Source organism: Nanorana parkeri, unplaced genomic scaffold (assembly GCF_000935625.1).
Source record: "Nanorana parkeri isolate BGI_ZX_2015 unplaced genomic scaffold, ASM93562v1 scaffold701, whole genome shotgun sequence".
Taxonomy (NCBI): domain Eukaryota; kingdom Metazoa; phylum Chordata; class Amphibia; order Anura; family Dicroglossidae; genus Nanorana; species Nanorana parkeri.
In genome coordinates this window covers 88,187-111,050 of record NW_017306969.1, presented here as the reverse complement: position 1 = coordinate 111,050, position 22,864 = coordinate 88,187, and the positions used below count along the sequence as shown (strand labels likewise).

Genomic DNA, 22,864 nt, shown 5'->3' with positions numbered 1-22,864 from the left:
TAAGTTCAGGCAAGTTGTAGCACACAAGGATATATTACCAAAATTATAACTCTGTTTTATTAGACAGTGCCATACAAAGTGTCTATACTTTTGTAACATTAAACCAGACACAGACAAATAAGAATACAGCCTGGTAAAAATAACCTAAAAAATGAGGATGTATGTGAAGCCACTACTCCTCCTTTGAGGGCAAAAATAGGAAGACAAAGGATTCATCTTCAGTGATTCAATAATGACTTCCCATATTTTACTGTAGTGTAGAGACTGGGCTGGGACAGGTACAAAATTATTCAGGACATCAGGTCCCAGTCTACATATTATCATCTTTTCAGGTACCGGCATTTAAAAAAATAATACAATTTCCCATTATACTGGAGTCTACATCAAGCAAGCACAAAAGGGCTGAGAATCTCAATAACTCACCCGCAGAAAAGCATCCAAAGAGCCATTCTCCATGTATTCTGTAATGATCATAACTGGTTTACCTATGAATAAAAATGACACTATTAATGACATATAATGTATCGATGTTGAGCCAACCGCTGAGTGCTCTACATTTGCAAACATTCCCATACGACTAAGCTCTGAAATGCTGTCCTTAAACTGGACTGTCCTCCCTTTATATCGCAAGAATTACCCTTTCATTGTAATTCCGACCTAGCATGTGAAACATGAATCTCCCGACTAATTCATAGCGGGTGTCTGTTTCTTTGCATAATTACCATCTAAATGTATATGGAAATGTAAGCACTTTTCTGTCTCAAAGACCTATTTTTCATGCAACACACATTTTTTTTTCTTTCTTCTCTCTTACCGCTACTCAAGCGGCAGCATATTTTAATGTGGTGCATGCAAGGCTTTATTCAGATTTTATGGTTTCATAAGTCACAGAAATGATAATAAGACACTGCTGGAATCTAAATCAGGAGCTTGAAGTGTACAGTAGAGAATAGAGGGGAGCAGTATTTTACTGCTGGTGCTTTTTACACCTCACAATGGCACTAAGCATGGCCACAGCGCCCGTTAGATGTGCCCCCACCTGCAAAGCGCTGCCTTGCTGCCACAGCGAAACAGCTTTCATAAAGTGTAAGGGAAAGCTGGAAATTTTTAAGCAGACGGGAGTCGTAAAAAAAAAAAAAAAATCAGCCTGTCCCATAAGCTGCTACAAGATCTGAAAAGCACGGTCTCCCATAAAACTGCTATAGAGCAGAAAATGAACAAAAGCTAAAGATAGTGTATGCTGCAGGATTCTGCCACAACAGAGGACTACAAATGTGTTTTAATGAATGTCGCTACTACCAAGATGAGGCATCTAATGCCCCTGGTAAATTCTGCATTAAAGTAACGCGTGCCAGGGAAGGTCAATCTAACGGCCATGTTTACCTTTTTGTGTCCAAACCAAGAGGTGCGTTGGCCATCTGCTTCCTGCCTATACTTTAGCAATTAGCTTATGCTAGCACTGTTTAGCAGTATGCCATACTGCACTCCAGTCTCACAAAGTCCTGCAGTCCCTTTGCCTAGGAAAAGGGTATCAGCGAGAAACAGCAGAGCCATTTTTATCTGACATCAAGATGGATGGCTTGATCCACACCCCACACCCTCTGCTTTAGGATATACTGTAGCTATTCCATCTGTCATTTCACACTGAGATTTTGTACCTGTGACAATGTGATCTATGGTGCTGCTGAATATACAAGGAAATTGTAGGAGGTTCTACAGAACAGATGTCTATTAATAATGTGGAAAATAACTGCACATGTCAATTCTTATGTAATAAATATTTTTTTTTCCTGCAGAGCTAAGAGAAACAGCTCAACAGAACAGCCATGTGACCTGTCTATACTGACTGGCAATGTTCTACAACATTTAGCAAAGAGTGAAAACGGTATGTTTGATTGATGGCTTCTGCTGTAATAATACAGAGCACAAGGATTTTATAGGGCATTTTTTTTATCGGTGCATTTATTTAAAAGTAGAGAAACAACTTACATTTGGTCACTACACCTTCGAGATGAATGATGTTGGGGTGATCAAACTGACCCATGATGCTGGCCTCGCTGAGAAAGTCCCGTCTCTGTTTATCAGTGTAACCGGCTTTCAGGGTCTTGATTGCGACATATATTTCCCTTTTACCAGGAACCTTCAGTCGCCCGCTGCACACCTCTCCAAACTCTCCTGCACACAGTGAAAAGGGTTATTATTTATGATATATGCACCAGACATTTAGAGCTTTAATACATTGTGAGAAAGGAGAATAAACAGTTTACTGGCTTCACTTACCTACGCCAATGACTTTCTCAATCTTTATACAAGAAGCATCAATCTCCTTTGCAAATTCCCTGACTGCTTGGTTAGGGTCTTCGTATGTAAATGGATCAACATATGTCTTTACCCCTGCAGAAAAAAAATTTAATTTAAGCCAGAAAGTACAGAACAGTAACAGAGAATAAATTAAATGGAGACAATAATAGTATGAATAATGTGGTGGACACTTAACCCTATAGACCTAGCACGGGCTTGACCAGTAATATGTCCTTGTCGCCCCTTTGCAACAGAGGAAGCCATTTTGCATGTTGCTCCAATATTTTGCCCCATGACTAGGAATCAAACACTCCTGTAGCATAAGGCTTCTTATCTTGCATGTCCAGGGAGGTCACTAGCTTCCATTGAATGGACAGGCTGAATCTTTATTAATTCCTCCAAAAAAATCCACATTCACTGTACATACGTGACGAGTACACTTTAAATGATTTGCAGGTAAATGTAAACACTATAACAATTTATTTTTGCTAGCTGAATTGTTTACACACTAATCAGTACTACTCATTACAAAAACCATTACCTTGGTTTAAATGCTTCTCCTCATCAGCTTCCTGTTTTGCTTTGCTGTACTTACTCCGCCTGTAGAGACAGAAAAATAATCCTTCAGGATACAAGCAAATAATCTTACAGAGACAAAATACCAAGACATATTATCCAAATGGCAAGCTGGGATTTGGTAGGAGAGGGGTCTTTCCAATAAAATAAGAGCCTGTGACTGGCAGCTGCCTTACTACCATCATAAAGCACAACAACCTTATTTGCTGATACTTTTTTCCCCCCAAAGTATAATGATTGCATTTAAAACATAGGTGTTAAAAATGCTCTAAGAAACGATACAGGTTTCCAATTTTTTAAACATTTGTATACATTTCTTTGTGCAAGTAACAATTAATCTTTAGTATAAAGCACTGGTGAAGCTGTTTGTGAAATATTTAGCTATGCATTATGCCAATACTCTTGAAGTTGAAGTTTTTCTAGGTGTCGCATAGTTGTGTATTGTATGTTATGTAATACCTTTTTTTTTTGCACTAACAGTTCATTTTTGAGACAAGCTATCGGGGGCCCACTGCTTGAACTATGTTCTAGAAGGGAGTGGATCTCTCGAAAGCTCATCCTGAAAATTAAACTGTCAGTTCACATAAAAAAAAGTATCACATACTCAAGTGCACTAATACGGCTACTACACTTTCAACACGAGTGGTAGGCAATTTTTTTTTGTATAGAAATGATAATAAATTGAAATCTGCTAAACATACATAGCTAAATATATAAATAACTATATAAGTGACTGCCCTTCCAAATAAGATGCTTTCTTTCCAAAGCGTAGCTTCTGGTAGACAATGTGATATGTAAAAGAATTCTATTCCATGAGACTGCATGCCATTTTCCCACAGGTGAAGGTAGTCCTTCAAGCCAAGCAAAATTCCAGAAAACATTCATGGTCTAAGCCAAGCCACACAGGTCCAGTAGGCAAGTGTTACTGTGTTATCATATCACTTTTGTTTAAATCTGCCATTTAGGAATGTTTCAATCTATTCTGACATCAACATTTAAATAATATATTTAAGTAAATTTGTGATGGATAGAAGAAAGCAATAAAAACAATGTGTAATTATACTGTATCAGAGAGGGCTTTGTCCAAGTGATACAAGATTTCTGATAAAACACTAATTGCAGACTCAGAGCCTGTAATGATGGTTTGGCCATACCACCTTTTGACCTTTTATAACCTGCATGCAGTCTCAGACGTTGCTTACTGCCATTGTCGATTCTTGTCAGCACCTGGACAAGCCAGAGGCAATGTTTGACGCTCACTTTGGGCCACTTTGTTATTAACAAGAGCAATTTGGGTAAAGTTTTTTCAGCTGAAAGATCATGTGAGAAACATTAGCAAATCAGAGGGCATTTGGGCAAGCCTTTGTTCCCAATGAAAAGTTCTGATGGCAAGGCATGGTGAGATTCAAAGTCTTAGTTGTGACAAAAATACTTTCTAGCAACATATGGAAGACCGAGACAGCTGTACAACACCACCCTTTTCAGCAGAGGACTGTACAGGTAAGGTTACACAAGAGTTAATACTTCCCACAGGATTTTTCTGTATACAAAAGGCTGGTATGTGCATGCATTGTGAGACAGCAGATTAGTGTGTGAGATCTCCCGCATACGTCATATCTATACACAATGAAAAAAGGTGTGCCTATCTGACAGGTCTGCTTTGATCAGCCCCTGTGTGACCTTGATTGATGGGCTAAAGGGCAAATCCTACATTAGGGATGGAAGGCCTCAGGATAGTGTCATAACAAACAAGGTTAGCACAGGTAGCAGCCACTACAGGGCCAATGTATGCTGAAGGTTACATAGGGGTCTATTCGCGAAGCTGCCGAAGGATCTAGCCGTAGCTTCGGCCGATCCTTCAGCTAGCTTCAGCCCCAGGACCCCTTCGGTTCAGTAGAACTGAAGGGGTGCTGTACGGGCTATTCACTATAGCCCGTACAGCTCCCGAACGTGGCCGAGCGGCTCAGTCGAGCCTCTCAAGCCGAAGCGAAAACGTTATCAACTTAGAAGGTACAAACAGGTCCTCACATTATACCTTGGCATGACAGCGCTAATCCTGTATGTGAGTACTCCTTAAACCGCTCACCTTTCTACTTTTATAATACAGGAATCCAGTATTCGCAGAGTTAAAAGGAGAATATAAAGCAAGAGGCAGACTGACTCACTTCCACCCCTCAATGCCAGTTTGCATGGTGGAAACTGATTCCAAAAAAACAGCTTTAAGAAATCAGCATTAGAATTAAAGAGAATGAAGCCATGTACAGGGGCGCCAAGCTGCTATGAAACGAAAGAGACACCATCTGCCTTCCTCTCTGTCAGCCGATTACATAACCTCATTAAAGTGCTCAGGAATAAATGTTTGGAACTGTCCAGTGGGCAATGACACGGTGCTAGCAACTGGAAGCCTGTTCCTGGAGATGTCACAGTCCAGAAATGCTTCTAGAAGCTGCCGGGGCCAATAGATCAACCATTTACACTAATGTCAGCCAGAAGAGGGCTGAAATACACAGTATTCACAAAGACAAAACAAGAATAGCAACCTGGGAAGGGAAAAAAGCACTAAAGCCTAACCCATACACAGGCATCATAACTATGGGCTAGAAAATAGCTCATACACGTGTGATTATGATCCATTACTACTGAAAAATGTTATCTACATGATTGCAGACACTTCATTAGGCTAGAACTACACAGGAGATTGATAGTAGTTCTGATATTAATCATCAAGGAACTAAATTGGTCAGTAAATAAATCGCTAGTGGTAGCAACTGATTGCTAAACTGATGGGACACATGGCTTCCTATTCAATAAGAAAACCAAATAGCATGTAGTAGAGATCGTTGTTGCATGATCACATAAGGCTCCAATCATGCCAATGATTGCTACAAGATTCTACAAGTGTAGCCCACTCCGTAGGGAGTCATTTGTTCCATTTATGTAGCAATTTTAGTAGCATGATTGAGCTACTCAAAATCTCCCATGTAGTTCTAGCCTAATAAGGTGACTGACTGCAAGTAGTTAAATCTCCAAGTAGCAAGAGATTAAAACTGCCCATGTAGGTTAGCTCTTAGATGACATCAGTATAAAAGAAAATATAAAATGTGATTTACACTAAGAACCTTACACTGACTACTATGTAACGCACATAAACAGATTTACAACAGAAGAATACTATTAATATCTTATTAACAGCCCTCTCCCATGCCTCCTGTAAAGATTTTACCAAGGAATCTTTCTCAAGCACTCAAACATTCCTGTAACTGAAGACTTATTATTATGGCCAGGAATAGGCTCTTTGCCTTATGTTCTTACATTAAATAAAATGGATTCCGCTCGTAGTAATGTAGCTTAAATTTAGCCAAAAGAAACCTTAAAGGATGGGCTGTATACATTTTCTAATTCTGCATTCAAACATGGTGCCATTTCTTCGGCGTGTTAAGCAGAAGAAAAAAAAAACGTTTGAATTCACATTAGAGGCCACGCGGCTGTCATCTCCCGGCTTTCTGGCTCTGTTCCCGCACAGACAGCTTTATTGTTGACACTAAAGAGGAATCAATGAAAGTCCAAGGGTCGACGTTTCATTTTTATCTAAAGTGATCCACTGAGGACCAATCACGGCTGGCCTACTATCGACCGGAGCCCACCCTCTCCTTTGCCATTAACGAGGGATTGAAATGCGCCGACAATCCCCTGATACAATGATATACTTGGCAACTATCAGTCAAGATTCACTTTTATAATAAAAGTGCTCTAGGCCAATGAAACATTACTAATGTATTATAACAGCTTTTACTGTGACGATGTACCGAGGTGTCTAACCTACAAAGCCAAAGTGTCTGAAAGGCTCTGTGTCAACTAACCAGATCAATCCTTTCATCTTCTAAACAAGATCGCGATTCAGTAAAGGGAAAAAAACTTGTGCAAATCCAAAGTGTTTTGTAAGAAAGTATCTCTATTGCCCATTGTCAATCAAAAGCATACCAGCTGTCATAGCTTCAGTTCAGGTTGACTTAGACACTAAGACAATTTCACTGTGAAACACTTTTGATACAAGGTGCTTATTGTCATCCAACTGCTTGCACAAAGCCTCTAACAAACAGCATTGAAAGAGAAGTCCCAGGAATTAGTGGAATTCATTTTCAATTTGAAACGGGGCTCCCGCTGCAGAAGTCTGGTTTAAATGGCAGCCTGCTTCTGCTGCCTACATGCTGGGGACATTAAAAAAGCTGGTAGGGGTTTGTACTGTGAATGCTATGTTTAGATGCTAATCAGAAAACATGTCTTTGTTTTCTAGTCTGAACTCCTCCTGTAAGAGGAAGGTAATGGGAAAAGGGGGTTTTCAGACAAAAGATGAACTAGGCATAGTTAGAATCCTAAAAATACCTTGCATACTTTCTCAGATGCTACTGAAATAAAAGATAAAACAATATTTTTTATCAAAGAGAAAAAAAAAAGGATTCCAGTCCAACCTGCTTAGCTGGTACACCGTCTTGTCACCATAATAGCAGTCTTTGCTAACAACATTCTAATGCTATTTTACTTCTTAATTTGTCGTGTTTGATGGTCTTTGTTCATCAATTTAGCACAGCGCTTAAATGGAAGGGAATACACTATCTTAAAAGGTTCGTCTACCCAAAACTGATATTTTATTTTGTAGATGTGAGAGTTAAAAAAACTGGCAGCCTCAAAGATAAGTTGTGTTCCCAGGTCTGCACAACTGCTGCGGACATTATGTACAATTATTAACTTATAACAGGGGTAGGCAACTCCAGTCTGGCAATGCCTCATGGGACCTATAGTTCCACAACAGCTGGAGTGCATAAGTTGTCTACCCTTGACCTTCAATAACCAAATCAACTTTCCTCTGTTCATGTTCTCACTCTAAAGTAATAAAAGGTGATATCTGATTGGCTGCTGTGAATTTCACACTATAACATCTGTTTGCACTCTATGATCAGATTAAGAACTACCTATGTTGTCAAAGCACGTATCTATTTTCCCCAAACAAGGTAGATTACTTTAAAAAATAAAAGGTGTTTATGCCAAGTAAAAAAAAGAATAAAAAATAAGAATATGACCATTGTGAGTTTGGGTTACAGTTTTCATTACAATCTCCAAACTACTCATGAACTGAAGAGTTAATTAAACCCGCTTTAGTGTATCATTTAAAAAGCTGGCTTGGATGATGGAAGCAACCTACCTTCTGCTGATGACAAAGGCGGCAATGAGAATGACCACCAACACGATGCTCCCAGCCACAGATACCAACAGCACTGTAGGACTTGCTCCTTCACCGATCATGGGGGACGGGACTGAGGAGAGAAGACAAGTTATATTAGACATATATTATTCACACAATGCAAAGATACAAATTCACGAAAGGGCTTATGGACCCATCGTTTTGACCTCTCTCTCTGTTACTTTAAGACTACACATACTTTACACATGACATAAAACAGACTGATAACAGTTCCAGACTCACCGGTATTAGTGGTGAACTCAAAAGGACCGCTGAACTCTCCGTATCCTGCTGCAGTTCGGGCTCGGACGTGGAAAACATAGGCAGTTAATGGATTAAGACCTTTGATGTCGGCGCTGCGTGTGCCAGTCTTTACAATCCGATAGCTGCGCTCATTCTGATCCTATAGTTAGCAAAAGAAAATGTAAAAAAATGAAAAAAAAAGTAAGAAGTACTCATCACAGCTATGAGATAGATGCATTATAGGAGAAATCATTTCAACAAATTAAACAAAAATTGCTGACAACTACACCAGGTAGACTTCTGTCAAGTGGACAGAAGAAGAGCTTGAAAGAATGGTAACCACGTCTAACCAAAGAATGGTAACCATGACCAAAGTCCCAAACACAGGAAAGAAGAGATTTGATTCTACATTACCTTTTCATAGTACTTGACTTCATACTCTAAGATGACGCCATTGGCACGGTCAGGTTCTGGCCAGGATAAGGACACGCTGTGCCTGGTGATCTCCTTTGGCTGAATCTGTGTTACGGTTGATGGAGCTGCAGAAGACAAATAAGTTGGTGTTACACAATGTTCGAGGTTTACCCTACAAATAAGATAACCATTCAAAAGTAGGGCAAACCAATAACAGTATTCCTTTTTATATATAATGTCCAGTAGATAAAGCCTGACTAAAGCTGGCCACACACTGGTAGGTTTTCAAACGAACCGTCATAAAATCTCGTCAGAACATTTCATATTGCCATCATTTGACTTGACAAACATTGTTACAAATACTCGTATCGTTTTGTATTACATTGATTTTGGAATGAATGGTGTTTCTAAAACCAATACCACATTCACTGTTAGAATTTTGTTTGCTCGAAAAAAAACTACACACCCTGCTCCTTCGATTTTTGTTGCCACTATGGTCAAAATCACTTGTCAGTTAGATCCCATGAACTATTAGAAAATCAAACATTTTTCCTTCAAAATACAACTGGGATATCGCTAGCTTAATTGGCTAAATCCAGTCTCATTTCCATGTGAGAGTGCTGAGGTTGCCTAACCCTGCCATAGGGTATCACCCGCTCTAGCTCCTGCTGATCAGCTAACTGCAACCCATTTCCATAGCCCCAAAATATTTAAAATGACCACATTTTTTTTTTATCAACAAGGAATTAAGGCCTACTTCACAAGCCAATGCTAGAGCAAGACACTTCTGTCTTTCTGCAACTACAACTCCCACTTTACTAGCTCACTGCTGAAAATAACTATGCAGTCATAAGTCAGAAATTAAATCAATTAGGAAATATTAAGCCATTAACCGCCTACCCTCCCAGGGCTCCTCCCTTACTTCTTATGAAGCAAGGGATGTGGCCATCACCTATTTAATTTGAACCAATATAAAACATCACTTTGGGATACGAGCATCGCCCACAATGTAAGATTTAAAGGACTTGTTTCTGAAAACTCAACAAGTACAAATAAAGGCTGAAATACTAAGACCAGGGACATGACACCGACACTGACTCACTAATAACAAAGTCTCCTGATTCAACAACTAATCCTGACACCCAGGTGACTTACAGTGCTAGTAAATAGGTCCAATGTCCCGGGACTCACACAATATAATGACGGCTTGTTGTGATGGAGCATTTTATTGTAATACTCTTCCCATGCAGTAATGGATATACATACATACATTCAGTGCTACCCATGGTATCACAATAGGTCACTGCCCATGACAAATGAGCCTATTATTTGTGATGAGCTATAAGGAAGATAAAGTGACTTGCTCAAGGACAGGCGGAGGTGGAAATAAGACCGTATTTAGCCAATTAATTCTTCATCGACTTTTATTAGAAGCATTTAATAACTTGCGCGACATCCTGAACAGCACTTGTTTACTGGCCTTTGTTCTGCTAACATGCAATCATTATAGGAGTAAGATCAGGATTAATGTGGCCCATGCAAAGGAAATCTTTGCCGATACAAGATTTTCGACATGTCGTAAAATCTTTTTGTGCAACGCTGTTATTGGAGTCATTCATACAGTATCTCAACTCGTACACCAGGGGTAGCCAAACTCTGGCCCTCCAGCTGTTGTGGAACTACAAGTCCCATGAGGCACTACAAGATTCTGACAGCCACAGGCGTGGCTCCCAGAGGCAGAATCATGATGGGATTTGTAGTCTCTTCCCAGCCAGAGGTCCGAGGTACTGCTCCCCATGTTGGGCACGATCATGGCTACCAATAATCAGCCCTCCAGCACTTCTAGCACTACAAGTCCCATCAAGGCATTGCAAGACTCTGGCAGCCACAGGCGTGACGGGATTTGTAGCCTCTTTACTGCTGGAGGTCTGAAGTTCTGCTACCCATGTTGTACACAATCGTGGCTACCAATAATCAGCCCTCCAGCTCTTCTAGAACTACAAGTCCAACAAGGCATTGCAAGACTCTGGCAGCCACAGGCGTGACGGGATTTGTAGCCTCTTTACTGCTGGAGGTCTGAAGTTCTGCTACCCATGTTGTACACAATCGTGGCTACCAATAATCAGCCCTCCAGCTCTTCTAGAACTACAAGTCCAACAAGGCATTGCAAGACTCTGGAAGCCACAGGCATGACTCCCAGAGCCGAATGCATGATGGGATTTGTAGTCTCTTTACAGCTGGAGGTCGGAAGTTCTGCTACCTGTGTCGTACACCATCATGGCTACCAATCAAATTACAAGTGGAAAATGGCTTGTGTATGAAAGTATTTTAGCACTGTAGAAGTGAAACAATAAGAGATCTGGCTCTAATGATTTAGGTCATGTTTTTTATTACATAGGTTTTAGAGGAAATTCGATTTTTTTACCATTGAACACCTGTGCAGTGAAAAGTTGGCTTTAGCGATTTACTAGAAGCGTTTCCTTGGTCTTGGCTCTCAAACAGAAACTGTCAGCATATTAAAAATCTTATAATATGCCCACTAGGCCCTTCCTAAGACAGAAGTCATCATACACGACTGACACTTAAAGGAGAACTATGAGGTGAGTGATTTCCACTCACCTCATAGTTAGAGCCAACCTGTGACAAAGAAGCTGTCACAGGTCGGCTCCATTGATTGGAAAGTGAGCAGAAACATACCGCCGATCCGCTCACTTCCTGACTGTCAGCCAACGCTCCCCGACTGTCAGTCAACGCTCCCTGCAGGGATCCCCCCCTCGGCTCAATAGATCGGCAAGTGAGCAAAAGCATACCGTCGCTCGCTCACTTCTTGATCATCTCCCTGCAGAGAGCGGCAACCTTTAGTCACCGCTCCCCGCACGGATTCCCCCCCTCCCCGCTCCTCCAGTGCTGACTGGAGGACCTGACAGGCGAGGGTGTGGGTACAGCTGGCTCTGCCTCTAGATAGGCAGAGCCAGCTGTCACTCATGCAGCTGGGTGGATCACGACAGTATATAGCGAGCTATAGCTTGCTATATACTGAACTTTGAGTCACGGGAGGAGGTTAGTATATGTCCTCCTGTGACCCTAAAGAGAACTATGGAGAAAAACACTTACCCTACAGTTCTCTTTTAATTCTGAACACCGGGATACACACATGTTGTCTGAATACAAGGGATGTGTTTTCCTATGACGTGTTTTCCTATTCCTTAGGCGTTACTTATGGACGTATGAATATGTGTATTCATAATTTAACATGGGTGAGCCTTGTTTATTTCTTCCAGATCTGTGTGACACCTGGAACTTCCTGTGATAAAGACCAGTCACTGCTGCTCTCTCTTCTTGTGCAGGGTGACTGGTCTTGTCTCCGCCCCCTCCGATAGTTGTCTGCAGGCAGCCTGTAGTGGGTAAGGCCTGCTGGGCCCCTCCCACAGCATTTCTCTTTGCAAAGGCTATGTACAGCCCAGGGATGACATTGCTGCTACTTTTACAAAGTAATATCTGTTTTTTCAAAACCATTTGGTGCACACAAAGTGGATATATACCCTTTGTGGTTACTGTGGAATATACTTAAACAAAAGTTGTGTCCCTGTTAGAGAGATGCACCCTCTCTATTTGTTTTGGGGACCGGTTATTACTGAAAGTAAAAACAAAATTTAAAATTTTGGGTAGATAGATGGGAAATACAATGGGGGCACTGGTTCTGGTGACCCTGCTGACCACCAGGAATTTCCTTTCACTTCCTGTTGTCGCTATCAGAAAAGGAAGTGAAGGGAAATGTCCCCAATGGGACCTTGATGACAGAAAAAAGCTGACTAGGGTTATAACTATCTCTTATGCTATCCAAAACCTTGGATGCATTAGACCAGTAGTAGCCAAACCTCCATCTGTGGTGAAACTACAAATCCTATTATGCCTTTGCATCTGGCAGTCATGCCTGTGGCCATCAGAGACTTGCAATGCCTAATGGGATTTGTAGTTTCACCACAGCTGCAGGATTGAAATTAGACTAAAGACACATATATCCACACATTCACATTACTGTTGAGTGCATTTTTAATTGTAAAGCAATATGTTGCCTGGCATTTCCCATTTCCTCATGCATATAAAACTCTCACGTTAATGGCTGCTATGTGTTATGTGACACCTCGCAGAAAGGAGTATGTTAATGTCCGCCATTTGGGACAGATTGCATCTTGTAAGTCATTTTTCAGATAAGACTTCTATGGTGAGAACAGGGCGAGCTCTTTAAAGAGCCTGACACAGTCCTGCTTGTGGTTTTTATTGGAGCAATCTAGCAGGTATGCGGTCTGTCCTGCAGCAAAGTCCCAGGTTTGATGTGTTCATCAAAGCTCAGGGGTGAGGTGTCTCAGAGTGAGCAGATCCAGATCTGATGCTCACTTCCGCACACACACTGCCTATTAAACGCCTAGCACCAGTTTTACTAGTACCATCAGCTTGCTTGATGACATACCCAGTGGCAGTACAAGGCCAGCTACAAAGCCTGGCTACCCTCCTCCCAGGTGCTATAAAATGTGTTTCCTGACCATGGATTGCAGCTGAGCAGAACAGGCCCGGGCCTCCTCACAGTCTTCAATGAAGACAAGAGATGCTGGGGAGGAAGTAAACAGCTGCAATTAAAGTCCCCCCAGGCTCCAGGCAATTACAAGAGAAGCAGGTCTTTGTGCGGGAGCCTGTAACCTGACCTGGACCAGCAAAATATACCGAGCCCAGCAAGATCAATCCAAAACAATGCAAAATCCGCAATAGTGAGATCTCCTGAATCACTCAGTGCTGCAAACTGTATTCTGTATAACAGAGGAAACGTATTGCATATTGTCAGTGATTGCATATTCTGACATCTGGTATTAACATTAAAGCAATTTTATAAGTGACTTTCCCCAAGGATTTGCTATTGTGTAAATATAGAGATTAGCCACTAGAGGGAGCTCTCAGTGGCTCAGTGGAAATTCTTTGGCCCAGCTTAAAGGGAAATTCTGCCTTTTAGAAAACAAAATAATAAATGCACACTTCTTCATCAAAAATGTGCATTATATTATTACTTTATTCTTATTTGCATAGGAGAAAGTAGAGCATTGCAACCATGATCAGTTGATAGTGGGTGCAATGACTATTCCTTGACCACAGGTCCTAACCGAGTTACAGACCTTCCATTAAGGGGCTGAAGGAAGTTATCAACCGACATCACCATACTTGTGCTCCAATGAGATCTACAAGTCCCTCTGTAGCCGCGGCAGATGGGACTGTGAATGGATCTGTGAATGAATGACGCAGCTGGGTGGGCGGCCATTCAAATGTATGCAGGAGCCTGCGGAACCCCATGATTCATGAAAGGGAAGGTGGGGGGCATGTTTTTTGTTACACCCTAAATATGGGTGTAACATGAAACAAGGTCACAAAGTTTGTGAACAGTCTGTGAGGAGATGTTTAGCAGGTTTTCTATTGCAAATAAAAGAAATTAAATAAAATGGATAGGCCAGCTTTAATCATTAAAGGACATACTCCATCTTTAAGGCCAGGCATTGCTTATATTGTAACTGATATACAACAATTCCTATTGTGGATTCTGTGACCATTAAAGAAAACCAGCCAGGTTGTACTACAAAAACACGGACTCTTCTCACCCCCCAAACGCCATGTTGTAGAATCCCAGCATATCACATTGCTTCTGATCCTTGTGGGACCAGTCACATAATATTCATGGGGGTCACCTCCTCTACTGCCCTCTAGTCCCGACTAACAGAACACAAAGGGCGGGGGGAAAAAAAAAAAACAGCATGAAACAAATGTTTTTACTTAACAGTAACAAAACTGACGACTCTGTGAAGGGAAGCAGAGTAATAGAAGTGCATTGTAGTGTAAAAGCTGCCGATCTGCTATTATGGAGACTCCCAGTGTAAATGAAGCATGACTATTTTTATTCATTCAGGTGAATCACAAGAGTTGCAGACAGGTTTTCCCTCATTATGTTATAATACAAGGCTAAATCCATAACCAAACATGCAGCCCTGACAGATGGAGCCAACGATGGCTACACAAGCTAATATACGTACTTTATACACATGGATATACACACATACCTATGTGTGTGTGTGTGTTTGTTTGTGTATGTGTGTGTGTATAGATAGATAGATAGATAGATACTCTGTATATATACAACAACTGCTCCAGATTGTCTGCTCCAGTTATTCTAAATTCCCCTCATTCTATATATATATATATATAGAATGAGGGGAATTTAGAATAACTGGAGCAGACAATCTGGAGCAGTTGTTCATGGCAACCAATGAACTTCTATGTTTCATTTTCAAAGCTTAACTAAACAAACTAAAGATAGAAGCTGATTGGTTGCTATGGGCAACTGCTACAAATTCTGTCTGATCTGTGTGTGTGTGTGTGTGTGTGTGTGTATATATATATATATAATATGTGTGTGTAAGCTCTCACGGATAGGGTTGCCAGCATTATGAATGCTGTGTCCGGGTTTCATGGCCGCTCAAACCCGGACACAAGATGTCAGGCAGACAAGGGCAACCAAAATTAAGATAGGGGGTACCACACTAAAAATAGTCTTGACTGTGATATTTACATATTAATGGGTGACTCTATTTACATATGAATAAGCCGCAACTCATTCTCCCCCCCAAAAAAATTCTGTGCGTAGCTAGAGTGTTCAGGTTTTACTGGAAGAAAAGGTGGCAATCCTACTCACGGGCAGGGCCCCCTTACCATCATGTCTTGTTTTGTAATGTAACTTTAATGCAGGCCCTCCAGCTGTGCTTTAACTACAAATCCCAACATGCCTCTGCCTCTGGGAGTCATGCCTGTAACTAGCAGTCTTGCAATTCCTCATGGGACTTGTAGTTCCACAACAGCTGGAAAGCTGGAATTGCCCACCCCTGCTGTAATGTCTTCCTTATATTGTAAAGCAATGTGCAAACTGTTGGCGCTATATAAATCCTGTATATTAATAATACACACACGCCTGTACTGTATTGTGTAATCCTGTCCTCAGTACCTTCACTCTCCATTTCATCGAGAGCTTTCCTCTGTGTTTTACCCACATTCCACAATGTTTGTATAATCCTACCTTGCCCGGCTTTGTTTTTTTTTTGTAGAACTTCCACAACACAAATGTCTTTTGCCATCTTTCTAACCCTTAAATGTATCTTCTTTTAAAACCTCTGAAAGGTAAACGTGGCTGACAGAGTGCCAATCATCTTTCAGCGTGTGTTTATATTTGCACAGGCTAGTTTGAAATGAGACGTGTAGACGGGGGCAGCCGTATTTCCTCTACACATTCACTGTAATATGCTGCAGTGCACGTCGATTATGTTTCATTGCACCTTTCATTCTAGGACAAGATTACAGCAGCGATACGAAGACCCAATAAAAGCAAGTCAATGTTATATAAACAACAAATATCACTTGTGATGATAAGGTAATGGAAGGTTTAACCGGCTACAAATAACAGACGCTAAACCTCAGATAATGCATGTTATTGCATGCAGATCATTTTTTCTGACGTGGAGAAAAATCACGGTACCTGAGAGCCTAATGTGCTCTTTTCTCCACAGGAAAGGAAACAATCTCTGACATGTGCAGCAAGTCCCAACATTAGACTATCAAGCGGCTTATCTTAGAACTGATTTTGCTGCAGCAGTCACTCAGCAAGGAAGTTAAAGGAGAACTATGGGGTCAGTGTTTTTCCCCATAGTTCTCCTTAGGGTAACGGGAGGACACAAACTAGCGTCCTCTCGTTACCCTAAGCTCAGTATACCGCGAGCTACAGCTCGCGGTATACTGAGACGCCGCAGCAGGAGCGGATCACGACTTAGATGACGGGATCCGCCCAGCTGCGTGAGTGACAGCTGGCTCTGCCTATCTAGAGGCAGAGCCAGCTGTACCCGCCCCCTCCCCCGTCCGTTCCGCCAGTCAGCGCTGGCAGATCGGAGCGGGGAGAGGGGAATCCAGCCCCTCCCCTGTCACGACAGAGAGCCGTGACAGGATCGAGAGGCGAGCGAACCCGGTATGTGTTCGCTCACCTCCCGATCTAATGAGCTGACCTGTGACAGTCTCATTGTCACAGGTCGGCTAGAACTATGAGGTGAGTGAAAAGCACTCACCTCATAGTTCTCCTTTAATTGCATTGTTATGTACTTCATCAGCATATATAACATATATATCCACATATATAAAATGTATAGAAAACATGCCCTTAGTCTGAATTTACATGGGTGGCAGACATTATCACCCTCTGAAAAGCAATCTGCCATGGATCGCTTTCAGAGGTGGTTGAGCACCGATTTGCAGACAGACATTCAGGAGGCAAAATTGTCACCTACGAATGCTCTTTTTTCTATCTCAAGTGGAACTTTAAACCGAAATACCTAGTACCAAATACCGCTGCCGTGAAATACGTGCAATGGGTGCTTTTTGGCAAACCGCCTGCCAAACGTGACATGCCAAGGGAATGTATATGAACCCCTCTGGCCGCCATGCTAATGTGTAGGTAGGTGTTAAACGCAAATCATCGGTGTGTGAACTCAGCCTTGTACTAGAAAAGTTCAGCTAAATGAGGAATCTTTGATGTAAGTAGCCATCACAGCTCAATGCATATGTCGTGAAAGGGCCCCAAATCAGTATTCACCCCAAATCGAGAGCTACCCTACAGTGCGCTGCAAATCCCAATCTTTTCCAATCTCCATAATGCAAATGACGAATTAACACCCTCTAAATGTATTTCTTTGTATCACTCCAAGATAAATGAGAGTTGCATGTTTTGAAAGCTGCCCAGAAAGGAAGCGATTAATTAATGGCAGGGGAAGTTACTAAAGTAAAGTAGATGTTGAGGAGCAAGACAGGAAAACACACAGAAGTGCAATCCATCATCTTGTTAAAACACAATCCCTGACTGTGTGTTTGATTAGGCTTGTGTCCTCCTGATTTCTGGACATTACTCAAACATCAGCTCTGTGCCCCCTCTGTTTCCCCAATCAATCATGCGGCATCACAACAACAGATCTGTCCCCGAGGAGGGAAGAAAGTTTCTGGAGAGGGAGAAGAAGCTGCCTGCACTGGGAAACATACTTAGACAGAGTGTTAAATACCACAACACAGCCAGCTAAATAGGCCTAAGTGACGGCTATCCGCAGACACCCTGACTGTGAAACAGAACAAAACGCCGCTGATACAATGATCGCTTGTATCACATGTATCTAGATGGAAGCTCAGCTGGAGAGTGCAGATTTCACAATCGATGTAGCTTATCATTTCCTAATTTAATAACTGAGCTATTCTGTGTTCAACAGTTTCACCCGGCCAGTGTAATATAAGACTGTAGCCAACTGGTTTCTGGAATTAGTAAAATGGCCATGGTCTGGTATGGGTGGCTGGATTACAAAACTGGCTCCACAGAATTACAAATCCTTTGGCAGGAAAAACATTTCCTGTATACTTATATATCAACTGCGTATTTAGCTGCTTGCCTGGTAAGCAAAGATTGTCTGAATACAAAGATGTGTAATATTACTGGAATCTTGGTGTGCTATGTGTATATCTTCCAAGTCTGTGCAGCAATTCTGTGTGAAAGTTTACCTCTGTGCATTTACCTCTGTGCAGGAGCTTCCTGTAATAAAGACCAGTCACTGCTGCTCTCTCTCCTTCTGCAGGGTGACTGGTCTTGTCTGACTGGTGAGATAGCCAATTAGTGTGCTTGTATATGTCAATATCTGTAATGGTTTTATGTTGACACCCTATCCTTGAGGCTAGGTTCAGACCTGAGCGACACCCGGGACGCGCGTCCCGGGACTGCACGATCGTGTGCTAGTGCCTTTTTTTTGCAATACACGACACGCAGAAACCGTGTGATCCACCCTGCGTGATTGGGGTGCCATTAGAAAATAATGGCACCCACAGCGCGATCAGCTGTGGTGGGCAACTTTTGTGCACAATTGCCGCGCGGTCAGGATGCCCAGGTGTGAACCTAAGCTGGCCCAAACTAGAACAAATTATCGATTCCCGCATCCGTAGTAAACAGTGTTAAATGGATAAAGTCATTGTACGGCTGACAATTATTGGCAAAAGTCGGCTTTTGTCTAATGGAGAAGTGCTGATAGGGTCCATAAACTGCTCAAACTTCAAGTAGTATACGGCTAGCTTTAGGTTTCTGACCTGATACAACCATCCCGTTCACAGCTAAGGTAGAGCTATGGTAAGATATCAGCCCCTTGTTAATGATCCAAGTATTGCTGGTGATATAATGCCATATAGTGTATATCTAAGCTAACTCAACTAAACAATGGCTCAGTACCCAATCTGTAATATCAGCTTTACCACCAGTCAGAAAATTTACCAACAAACACCATCGTAATCCTCTAATTCAGAGGCTGATTGTTTGCCTTAAGTAAAAAAACATACACCTGACGCTTTCTTTTTTGTGATTTACTTCCCCCTCCCTATATCCACACTTTTCCTTGAACAGTCTGTTTCTTCCTTTGACACCCAAGAAACAGCTGCAGCTTGCCAAATCCATAGCCAAATATACCAGACTATTAACAGCGGAGAGTTGCTACCAGCAGGAGGTCAGGGCTGTGTGTTCAGGCTGCCCTACAATACGCCTTTCTTTCTGGATAAAGCAGGTGACAACATCCTGCTGGCAAGCTGCGCGTCTGGCTAAAAAACGTCCATTTCTGCTTTATGGCATCAGCAGATATAACTACCACCTATCTCTCCTCTCCGTAAAGTCTGGTCCGATTAGCTGCTGCAAGTCTTCATTAAACCGGCTCCTTTCCACAAAGCAGAGACAAAACCAGACGTGAATATTACTGAGCCCATTTAATTACGGCTTAGCTCTGGGAATTTCTGGGTTTAACCCTTAATCTACCAAAGCACTGTAAATTCCACTAGAACAAAGCGTTCGTTGCAAACACTGCACCCAATTATTAGGCGGTATTTTGTAAAGGTAACCTGTGGTCCTTTAGGTTCCATCTGCTGACAATTGAAATCTCTCATTACCACTCTATAGGTTGTTCTCAGACTAAAGGGATGCAAAGAAAAGAAGAATTAAAAGGTACCTACAGCACCCAATCAGAAATCAGCTTCCATCTGTTTAAAGTAATAAGAAGTTCTGATTGACTGATATCAGTGCACATTGCCTTTTTGTTTTATTAAATGCATTAGGCCGATGCCCTGTACTGCACCATGTATATTTGTGCGCATAAAAAGTTGCATATTGCACAGTGACAGCACACTATCATTGTACAGGAAGTAATACGGAGAGCTATAGTTGCTCACTGTATTGCTTCTCCTCTCTCCCCTCCGATCAGGAAGTGATCCCCTCAGGAGTGCAGCCACTGAGCAGGAGAGACGCTTATCAGAGTGAATCAGACCAACATGCAGATCTGTGCCTGGTCAGACCAGGCGCAGATCTGCGGCTATTATCAGCATTACCCTGTACTGCAGATATTAGTTTATAGGACGCAGAAACAGTGGTAAATCACAATTTGCGATTTCCCAGGTTTTGCCGCAAATCATCTTCAACATAGGCACTAAGTTGGTGATTTGACATATGACGATGGTGCATCACATGTGCAGAAAAAGAAGGCATAAAAACAAAAGTTTATGGGGGCCACTGTGGGTTGCTATATAAACACCTACATTCTCTCAGCAGCCTATATCAGTCATTAGAGGCGCATACTGTTTATATCACCCGGAGCTGGGAAAGCAGCAGTCGCACCAGCCCACATAACCCACAACACCGGGGTGTTGGTAAACAGCACACTGTCTGGATAGTCGGTTCAGCCTCTGGGGCAAACAACTCCACCCTGACTTAAGGATGCGGCTTTTTTCATGCTGGCACGGCTGAGCCATCAACATTAGCTAGATAAAAGCTGCCTAACGAACAAGTGAAATTGATATGTAAATGAAGCAACAGAAAAGAAGAGAAAAAGCAACAGCACTTCATCCTGTGTACAGTATCAAGCAGTGACATTGTCAGATGTCTTATGGAAATCAAATTGTGTAGATTATCTCACCCCTACTGAAACCCGACAGCATGCTGACTGCAGCAGCACTATGGCACCAGGTAATATTAAACACACAAAATAGATACTGCAGGGATTTGTAAAATACATGATCAGTTCTTATGTCAACAGAGGAAAATTGAAAAAATCTTTTGCACTAGACAAAGGAACACTCAGAGTGCTGACAAATGTCTAACAACAACCCGCCACCATTGTATTTGGGTGCTTATAGAGCTGCTAGGTGTGCCAATAAAATTGCATGTTTGCTGCTCGACCATGAAGTAGTAATAAAAAAAACTAATATAAAACCATTGTGAGGATTATGTGAAAAAAATAACTACTTGAACACAAAGCAAACATAAAATATGGAGATAAAGTACATATAAAGGGAGCAGTTTTATTTGCCCAAAACAAATGCATTTCTGTCCATCCTGTTTTGAGATTTATACAGCTCTATCACACACCACAGCTCTGTCTGGCAAGGGAAGAGACCTAATCTTTCTTTACTGCGGTTCAGTAACATTTATAGGCCATGTCCCTTCCCCAGCTTGTCATTTGCCAGTGAAAGGAAAGTAACAGACCGGTAACCTTATCTATATGCCACACTGCTCTCGCCTCCTCTTTGCGCTGCAGCACAATTGACTGGCTCCAGGGGCGCCCGAGGCCGGGTATCACCCAGAGCGGTTACCGGGTGACGTGATGTCACCGTGCATGTGCACGATGACGTCATCACGCATGCACGGCGATCTTATTGATACCTGCCGGTGGCCATCTTGTCAACCGGCGGGATAAGGTATGCCGCCGGGTCCCCTCCTCTCTCTTATAACTGAGAGTGGGGTGTCACCAAAATGACTGTCAGTCATTTTGGTGTCACCCTTCCAATGGTGTCATCCAGGTGTGGGCCGCACCCCCCTTGTGACGCCACTGACTGGCTCACTTAATGTTTGTCTTTTTTATCTGCTTAGCGTTCAGCTTTAAATTCAGAAAGACTAACTAGATGCCTACATGGCATTTGGCAAGCATATGGAAAACAGCAATCGGATCTCGGCTTAGCAGAAAAAAATATCAGTCTATATAGCACCCTCAGAAAGGGCAATTAATTAGGGAAGTGATTGTTTATGCTATTTGGTTTCATCTTTTCACTGGGCATCGCACAGCACAATGCCAAAATCCGGGCTGACTTTGAACAACCAACAGCTGTTCAAAACTATCTGTCGCCTCTCTTAGGGTAAAGACTTGTTCAATTTATTTACACACTTTCTGTGCTAATTGGTGTATCCTGTGTCCCGCAAGCTGTGATGTGATGGAGAGAAAGAACAAGAGGTGACTCGTTTTGGGTAACTGATCCCAAACACGTTTTGTTTATGTCTGTTGGCACAGCCAGAACTGTTGAATCCTCAAAAAAAAAACCCTAAAAGCGTTTAGTAGAGCCTCCCTGCACCCTCCCCCAGAAAGTGAAGGGAACAAGAGGACCAACAGAGAGCCTTTCTTTCCAGCTCTCATACGTTGTGCTTTCTTACATCTCATCGGTGATGGATTGTGATTGTGATCTGCTAACTCACTCTGGTGTTTGTGCACATGATCCATTCCAAACTTGAGTCTCAATGTTTGGGGAAATTGATATTTTCACTTTGTAATAGTAATATTATTAAATATGGTTGACTTGTGATAGAAGTCTCCTGCCAAACGCTTACAGGTCCTATACTCAATGTCCTAATCATTGTTTAAGATTAAGGAATATTGCAAATAAAAATTTGCTAATTTTCTAATCTGTCCCGGAAACCTACTAGTTGGAATCGGATTGGTTTCCATGAGTAAGATGTCGCTTTCCCTTCCGTTTTTAAAAATTAGACATAAGTGTATAATGTGTTAGCTAATTATATAGAAAATGAGCTTCCTAACCAGTCTGTATGTATGGTCCTCTCCAGTCCCTTGGATGGCTGTGTTTTACTTTAGCCATTGGTCAATATATCTTAAAGCATATCATTCTATTATTTCATAATGAGGTAAAGATACCTATTGTTGAAGATACTGTTAGTGATCATTTAAA

The 22,864-nt window shown here is 41.9% G+C and overlaps 1 protein-coding gene across 2 annotated transcripts in view; it reads right to left on the bottom strand.

Annotated features, from left to right (window-relative positions):
- The window catches only part of EPHA4 (EPH receptor A4), a 69,135-nt gene that overhangs the window by 8,923 nt on the left and 37,348 nt on the right, over positions 1-22,864 (bottom strand). For both annotated transcript variants that reach the window (XM_018563825.1, XM_018563826.1), the window contains exons 6-12: positions 8,774-8,898; positions 8,360-8,519; positions 8,078-8,189; positions 2,843-2,901; positions 2,281-2,394; positions 1,990-2,175; positions 424-485 (exon numbers count right to left, since the gene is read on the bottom strand). In XM_018563825.1, the coding sequence (XP_018419327.1) occupies positions 424-485; positions 1,990-2,175; positions 2,281-2,394; positions 2,843-2,901; positions 8,078-8,189; positions 8,360-8,519; positions 8,774-8,898 (818 nt within the window). The remainder of the gene's footprint in view (positions 1-423; positions 486-1,989; positions 2,176-2,280; positions 2,395-2,842; positions 2,902-8,077; positions 8,190-8,359; positions 8,520-8,773; positions 8,899-22,864) is intronic.